General features: G+C 43.1%; 1 protein-coding gene across 1 annotated transcript; it reads left to right on the top strand.

Annotated features, from left to right (window-relative positions):
- The first annotated feature begins 5,895 nt into the window (after positions 1-5,895).
- On the top strand, positions 5,896-7,702 carry LOC144119293 (uncharacterized). The gene is made up of 2 exons (XM_077651955.1): positions 5,896-5,936; positions 7,173-7,702. Exons 1-2 carry the CDS (start codon positions 5,925-5,927, stop codon positions 7,578-7,580), a joined length of 420 nt encoding a protein of 139 aa, XP_077508081.1. The 5' UTR covers positions 5,896-5,924; the 3' UTR covers positions 7,581-7,702.
- Positions 7,703-8,600: the final 898 nt, after the last annotated feature.

Raw genomic sequence — 8,600 nt, forward strand, 5'->3', positions numbered from 1 at the left:
CCAAAACAAAAGCCAAAACATAAACTTAGGCATGAAGGTATCTTGACCCTCACAACACATTGTCGCGCCACCACAAAGCCTACCTAGTTTACCCACTAAACACATTTGTCTTCAAATAATCTTTTTTCTTTTTTCTTCAGCGCAACAGAAGGGCTGCTGACGCTGTTCCCCTGTTTGACAGAGATAAAGAATGCTTCAAAAATTTCCCGGCTCTTTTAAGTGCTAATCTTGCGCACCACACATGTTTCTTTCAAAAACGCCTTGCATGCTGCCTTGTGCGAGCAACGGCGAATGTGATCAGCTAAATGACTTCCGCCAATTAATGAATGAGCTGTCCTGCTATGCTCAAACAAGTGTTCATTGTTGCGGCGTCCCATTTGTCTGACATAATGTTTGCAAAGGGCGAGGAGGACGCTATACACCATGCCAACCTCACATTTAACGAGGTGTTTTGTGCGCATAATTTTGCAGACAGGCTTCTCTTGACGTCATTTACCACGCATCACATGCACTTAAAGAAGCCTATTTTGAGGAATAAACCTCAGTCGAAGCCCGGCGTACGTGGTGTCTTCTCTCTTTGTCCGTGTGTTTCTGTACGTTGGAATGATGTCTCATAATTATATTCTAGACAGAACTGCTACCTTCATGCTATATAGCAGGGCTTTGTGAACAAGCTGGCATCAAATAGTTCCGTTCATCCTCCTTAACTGTATAGCCGCGAGTGAAAAACGATTAGCGCAGTGACGTCACGGGAGCGATGTCGACCGCACAGCGCGGCGGGCGGACGCCGTTCTTTGCGTAGACACCTGACACTTTTGTTAACGGCGTGTTCGCAACCACAGAGCCGAGCGTTCCTGTCAGCCGCTCCTGTGGCACGTCACTAGTAATCATCTCTTTTACTTGCGACTGTAGGTGTGCGCCGGCCGGACAAAGCGTAGACAGAAGGATCAGCGCAGTGGTCGGGAGACAGAGAGCATGGAAAGCTAAGCTCCTGCTTTCGGTTGATCAGCCAAAGGCTAGGATTTGAGAAGTTTGAATACCTTGCTGTTTGTGTCGTTAGTGGTGTATGCGCCGCCTGCCGAGTCGGCTGCCATATTTTTTTGCAGCTGATATGTTCTTTGCGCGCTTGAGTTACGCTATCTTAGTCACTGCATGGGCTCTGGACAACATATTACATTGTGGAAAACCCGCATCATTCAGACGCATAGAATTTGTGCCGACCTGTCTTTCAGAGAGCGGCGAATGTCTTCTGGGATGACTATGTTACTAAGGACGCAGTATCACAGGGCCATATGCTCTGATGAAGGATGTGCACTACTCCTCTGTCGGGAATCTGCTTACCGAGAGCTACCTGCGAGCAGATGCTTCTTGGCAGAGAGGGCCTGGGCGAATACAACATACACTGAAGAAGGATGGATAGCTGGGCGAGTTGGTAAAAGAAAAAAAAAAGAGACCCCACAGACCAGCGCTATGGTGTCCCTTGTCTGTGGTGTCTATTTCTTTAATTTTTTGTCTTTTTTCGCGCTTTGCACCCACAACGAGGAGAAAATTACTTCACTTATGAGCTCACAAAGCGGCGCTAAACGTTATGCTTTGAAGACATACAAGCACATTACGCACTTTGTAAAGAAATCAACGCCAATTTTATCGGAGACCCAGAATCCTTGCAAGCTATATGGTAAGTCCATTGCCTACGAAGTCCGCAGAACGCAGTCCGCGTGCCCGCCAGGTTTGTTAAAAGTGGGCTCGACTGTATAGAAAATCCTGTGTATCTTCAGCGGAAGTTGCTGTGTCATTCGCAGCAACATTTCATCACTTCCTCAGCACTATGGCGATGTGGCCCTATGGTTGACTTTTATATGCTGGAGCCCACCAGACCCACTGTCAAATGCAGTCTACAGTTCGGAGCAGCAAGCAGTGAAAGATGAATAATAGACTGTCGGGCAAACCTCACTGTTGAACTGCGGTAAGACTAATGAGTATTCTAGAAACGAAGTATCCAGACACTGCCTTCTGTGACGAACCGGAGATCCTGAGTAAGCTGAAGCATTCTTGTGTGAATTGCAGCACCGACATTTCGCCAGTTCTAAGCTCCAATTCTTTAGAGGAATTGTAGTAAAAAATGTGAAGCAGGCAATTGCGTTTTTTATTCTTCAATGACGTAGTCATCGTTTATAGTTTTCGCTTATTTCGCCGTGACTGAGAGTCAAGAGGGGGCGGATTTGCCGTTCTAGTAAAAAAAAAAACATTGTCTGCATTTATTTTACAACAGATTGTCAATCATGAGTGTCACCTTAAAAGTCAATTGTTTTGGGTAGAGTATTTTGTTATTTGCTGTATGTAGAGCACCCGATTCTTACCCCGAATTTATGAATAATTTGTGCGAACATATGGCTACATTTACTCACGACAAAATAGTATTGACAGGGGATTTAAACTTGTCTGGCACTGTTTGGAGCAAACCAACCCTTGACAGTATGCACACCAGTCATTCTATGTATGTTTGACATAATGCTTGCTAAAAACATAATACAAGTAGTTAACGAGCCTACTCGTATTACGGACTCCGCTAGTTCTGTACTGTATCTAGCCTTTGTTAGCCGTTCAATTGAAAATTTTGAAGTGACTGTTGAGCCTGGCATATCTGATCACAAAATGGTGTGCCTTTCTTGTGTTTTCAATGCTTCACGCGACTTCCTGCCCGTACAACTGGAAACTGTGGAAGATTTTTCACGCGAAAACAACGAAAGTTTGCTGAACTATCGTAATCTTCGACAAAGTGACTTTAATGTGTCTGACGGCACTGTACTATGGCACCAGTTAAAGGAGATATGCAGTCATTGTCTCGACAATTTTATCCCAAACAAAATCCGGAAGCGTACAAAACCAACACCTTGGATTACAAGATGTATCTTGCAAACCAAAAGGAAACTGAAACGTTTGAAACGGAGCTGCGCCTGCCAGCGCATCACTGATCGTACACGGGCCACACTTACTCAATCTGTAAGCAGAGCCAAGCGGCCGTATTTTCAGTTTACTTTGCCTAACTTTATAAAGAACAAGCCTGATAAATTTTGGAGCCATTTATAAAAAAAGAGAAAGCCCGTAGGTCAAATACTGCATGGCGGTGCTATCATTCATGAGAAGCCAGTAACCGCGAATCATTTTAATGAATATTTCCGGAGTGTTTTTTTATTCCAATCAGACATGCGCAAAGCGATGTCCTCCAACAACAAATGGACGATGAATGCCACTTGGTGCCTTTACCTGGTGTCTGCGCAATGCTTCTGTACTAAAAACAACGTTCGTCTCCAGGGCTAGATAACGTCCCTAATTTATTCCTGCACCGTTACGCTGAACTGTTATCAAAATTCTTAATCATTATTTCCCGAGCGTGCATTTCGTCAGCAAACCTTCCTTCCGACTGGCGAGCTGCTCGTGTAGTCCCAGTGCTCAAAAAAGGCAACTCCACTCTCCTCCAGAATTATTGCCCCATTTCATTGCTATCATCATGCTGTAAAATGTTAGAACACACCATTGCCAATTACGTAACTGAATTTCTAAATAACAAAGGTTTTCTAACTCCACTTCAGCATGGTTTTCGGAAAGGTTACTCAAATGTGACTCAACTAACTTCAGTTGTGCAAAGCTTAGGAGAAATCTTCGATAGATCAGGCCAAGTAGATGTAATTTTTTTTTAGATTTTACGTAAGTGTTTGATCTTGTTTCACATAGCAAACTAATTTGTAAACTCAAATTCGCTGGTCTACCTTCTTTCTTAATCAAACAGATTACTGCATACTTTACTGACAGAACCCAATTTGTTTGTGTTGGTGGTCACTCCTCGCACTCGATCCCGATAGCATCTGCAGTCCCTCAGGGAAGCGTCCTTGGACCGTTATTATTTCTTATCTATATAAACGATATTGTTAACGTTATCACAGAACCAGTTCAAAAATAGACTGTTCGCGGACGACTGCGTTTTATTGACAGAAAGTAAAACTCCGGAGGACCAAGTTGTGCTTAACTCTAACCTCAACAGCATTAATGATTGGTGTTAAAGACACGAGATGAAACTGATTGCCGAAAAAACCATTTTCATGAGAATAAGTAAAAAAACACAGTCTATCTTACCAGTACCGCCTGTCATCACTGTGCCTATCAGAAATAACGCAGGACAAGTACCTTGGTGTAACAATAACTAATACCTTAAGTTGGAATGCTCACATTTCTAACATTTGTGCATCATTCTTCCGTAAACTGTGTTTTCTTAGGTATAAATTAAAACGAGCCCCTTCCACAACTAAGCTTTTAGCTTATACATCAATCATTAGACCAAAATTAGAATATGCCTGTACAGTGTGCGATCCTTTCACTAAAACTAATATCCATGCGTTATAAATGATTCAGCGGAAAGCAGTTCGTTTTATTTTTCTAAATTCCGCACTGCCCATTCCCCTACAAATTTAATGAAGGTTAATGGCATACATACACTGGAAACTCGAAGAAAGCTTTTGCGACTAAAATTTCTTTTTTTGTTGAAAAATAACAAGTTATCAATGAGCCCGGACCCTTACTTAAAACTACTAGTGATGCGATTAACGAGACATCGTCACGCCCAGTCCTTAACACCTTATCGTGCCAGAACAAACTTTTACAAATATTCTTATTTTCCCCGAACAATAACTGAGTGGAACCAGCTTCCTTTGAGTTGACTAATGAGCGCTGAGAGCATTGCCAATTTTTTATAAAGACTTTTGAATTTTGTATGTCCAGTTCTGGCGACAAAAAAAAAATGCGTTCAATTTACCTAATTTTGTTCGAATCATGTATGTGTTGCCTTTGGTTTGTTTATCTTTTAATTTGTGTGCTAAATGTTACCATGTCTTGTATCTCGTTGTATTTCCCCTCCTGCCCGGGCCTACCAAGGCTGGCAGTATTGAATAAATAAATAAATAAATAAATAAATAAATAAATAAATAAATAAATAAATAAATAAATAAAAAAGTTGCTGCCTTGTTGTTTGGGCGAATTTGTTTGCGTGACTGTTGGCCTCCTTATCTATGGCTTAAAATGTCGCTCATTTTCCACCCTTCAACGTACTAATTACGCTTTTAAGTTCATTGTGTGGTATCCTGCATCAGTCAATTTCAGGCACTTCGTTTTGAGTAAGGAGAGTATAACGATCTGAGAGAGCATGTCACGATATCAATATAGAGAGCACTGCCACCAGACCTTTGCTTTATATATTTTACTTCATAGTCCCTGCCATGAGAGCGTTGATGCTGTTGCAAATAGAGGTCTAATCATATCATCTTTTCTGAAGTTTAATTTGAAAAAGCTATTTATTAGACTAGTTCGAGAGAGGAGGATTTGCGTTGTGTGCTGCCGTAGTGCGCATCAGTGTGGCAGGTGTGAACTTGGTGCCAAGGCATTCCCCATCACATTACCTGCGCTTTCACTGATGCGAACGTACTTCCCTGCATACTACGTACCGTGTTGAAATCTTCCGCCTTCGGCAAAACGCGAGAAGCGTACGGAGATATGCCGTCCACTCGTCCTTTTTCTTCACTTACCGCTGGGAAGAAGGAACCCTGTCCCGGGACAGAAGATGCGAAACCATCGCTGTGGCACTTCCATCTGGAGGCACGCGCTTACTGCTTATCCTTTTTTCTATTTCAGAGCGGAAAGGCAGTGTAGCCCTCTTAAAAGCATTGCAGAAAAGGGGAAACGAACGTGCGCCGATAGTGCTTTTATTATACGATGCAGGTGCGCGCGGGGTTTACGCGATACCATCGCCGAATACGTGACCCACGTCCGTAGCTGACCGAGCCTTCCTTATGCAGTGCGGCGTATATAAGCAGCAAGAGAAAGGACGACCAAACATCGACTGTCGTGAAGCAGAAGAAGAAACAACCGCCGCCATGAACACCCTGGTGAGTTCGTTTTGAAAACTCTTTGAAGTGGGGATAGGTTGTACACCGTATTCGAATGGGCAACCGGTGTTGTGCAAAAGTTTGAACTCAGTCTGTATTTCGATGGGTATCTAATCAGGGTAACCATAGTTTTGAAAGAAAAGTTGACGTCACTTGAAAGATAGGAAAAGGAGACACAATCGGTGCTTCATATATGTGGAACCAATAACACTCAATTTGACAAGCTGTTATCTGTTCATTGTAACTGAAATCGTCATTGCTTGTTGCTGCTAGTTATGTGCAACGCTATATAACTGTATAAAGTTATATAAGTTACATAACTCGCTTATTAGAAGTAGTACCTATGTGTTTATATATACAAGCTGAAACAATGTTCCTTCCGCTCAGGCAGCTTGCTATTTTTGTGTTTTCTGCTGATGTTTATGGTACTATCCTTTCGTGGAATACTGCGCTGAAACTGTAAAGATTCGTATTTCAGTAAGCCTTATATTTTGCCTTGAAAGCAAAGTTAAGCTCCACAAATGGCAAAGACGAAAAGTTTAATTCGACTTCGTCAGCATTACACTACGATTTAAAAGACGAGATTACCGCCGCAGCTAAGAGGAAGCGCTGTTGAGAATCCATGCTCAGAAAAGATTGTACATAACTATTATTATTTTGAGATTTCAATTAATAATTCACATTTAATATATTGCATCTAGTTAAGAGAGAGGTTTTAGCAAACAGAGAGTGCATCAAGCAATACGAGTTAAGGATAAGTATGAAATACCATGTCCAGCTTTCTGTCCAGCTTTCAAAATTTTAAAACTGAAAAATTATAAGAGAATCTTATGAAGAGATTGAACGTAATAGTCAATTATTCTGATAGACAGCAAAATCTTTCTTGTACAGTGTTTCCATCACTCGCATCGAACAGTTACCATTGCCATGGAAAACCAATGGGGAACGCTTTTGAGGATAGCAAAAACATGACTAGAAAAAAATATTCAAACCTGGCGCAGAGTGATCTGCGGATATATTGATTATTCTAGTGAAATCTTACATTAAATGAAAAAATTGCGTTCATAAACAGTTTCCCGCTCACAAATCCTTTTGTCCAGAATTGCTGGATATGTTCGAAAAAGAACAGTGCGTGAAGTCGGCATTCAACGCCGTGTTCCTGGTGGCATCTGCTACCAGAGCCTTTTCAGAAGTAGGCAGAGTGCATTTGAAATTAACCGTTCATTCGTGCTGCAGACAATTTCCGTCGTCCTCTGCGCCGCTCTGTCCACCGCAATGGCTGGTGGACTTGGACTCGGCTACGGGGCCGGCTATGGCGGCTATGGCGGCTATGGCCTCGGCTACGGCGTGGGCGGTGTTGGCGTGGGAAGCAGCGTTGCTCTTCTGAGTGGAGGCCCAAAGTTCACTAAAGTCGTGGCTGGGCCTGCCTTCCTCGTGAAGACTGTGCACCACGTCAATAAGGTCAGCGGTGGAGGAGCCCTTCTCGCCCACTCCGGTCTTGGAGGAGGCTACGGGGTTAGCTACGGATACGGTGGCGGATACGGCGGCGGGTACGGCGGCGGATACGGCGGCGGGTACGGCGGCGGATACGGCGGCGGGTACGGCGGCGGATACGGCGGCTATGGCTATGGATACAAGGGCTGATGCCCACGGACTTTCGTTCCCTTGGTCTTCCCCCTTCAAGCCAAACGCAACAAAAAAGGATTCAGAATCAGGAGATCTTCAATAGTACAGCAGGCATAAATCAAAGTACATATTCTGTACATACCCAAAACCATTCGCGATATGAACAAAAACAAAAACAATGAGCAAGTTGTTTTGCTCCTTTATATATTGCACATCTACCTCAAAGTTGAATAAAGACATTTTTACGTTGTATATATTGTCATATGCTTTGCACACCACCATGAGCACATTCAGAGTCTCAGGGCTACTGCCACTTGGCATAGCATTGCAGTTCTCACGGGAAAGAGCTGCCTGCAACACTAAGCAAGAGCTGCTCTTTGATACGAACGTCATCTCATAAAAAGACATCACAATTAGTGCGCATAAACTGTGAAGTTTTATAAGCGTTTCCAACACCATCAAATGCTTTCTTTATGAGAGCAAGGCTCTATAAAGAAAATATCAGGACCTGGAACAGTAGGGCTCTTTGTGCCATTGAACTACTCAGTAGGAATATCCCCAGCAAATTGGAACCAATTAATTCCTGCGACATCATTACTGTATGACGTGCTCCGCCACACTGTAGCACTGTTTGAAATGAAAAGATCTACGACAACAGCTTAGAAACTTTGGAATTAAGCTGCCCCCTCTTTTCCCTAGCGCTATCCCGCAGGATCAAATATCGGCAATAACAACCGCACGCAGATGAATTTTAGAGCTTCGCGCGAAAACCGCAGTGTGTTAGAGAACCTCGGGTGGTAGCATGGACTCTAGTGTCTCCACTGCGGCTCCTATTGCGCTCTGACTACTTTCACATCTTCCCTCACGCCTTCACTCCTGGTATGTCTCAGGTGTCTACTTTGATCTAAACTGTTATCGTTGTTGCATGTAACTCATGCCGACACAGACGTGCGCTCACAGTATACACGGGTGAACTTATGGGAGCTATTAATCCGAAATAAGCATTGTCAATTGGAAGGCAGGAATGTCTTTGTAGGT

This window comes from Amblyomma americanum, chromosome 2 (assembly GCF_052857255.1).
Source record: "Amblyomma americanum isolate KBUSLIRL-KWMA chromosome 2, ASM5285725v1, whole genome shotgun sequence".
NCBI lineage: Eukaryota > Metazoa > Arthropoda > Arachnida > Ixodida > Ixodidae > Amblyomma > Amblyomma americanum.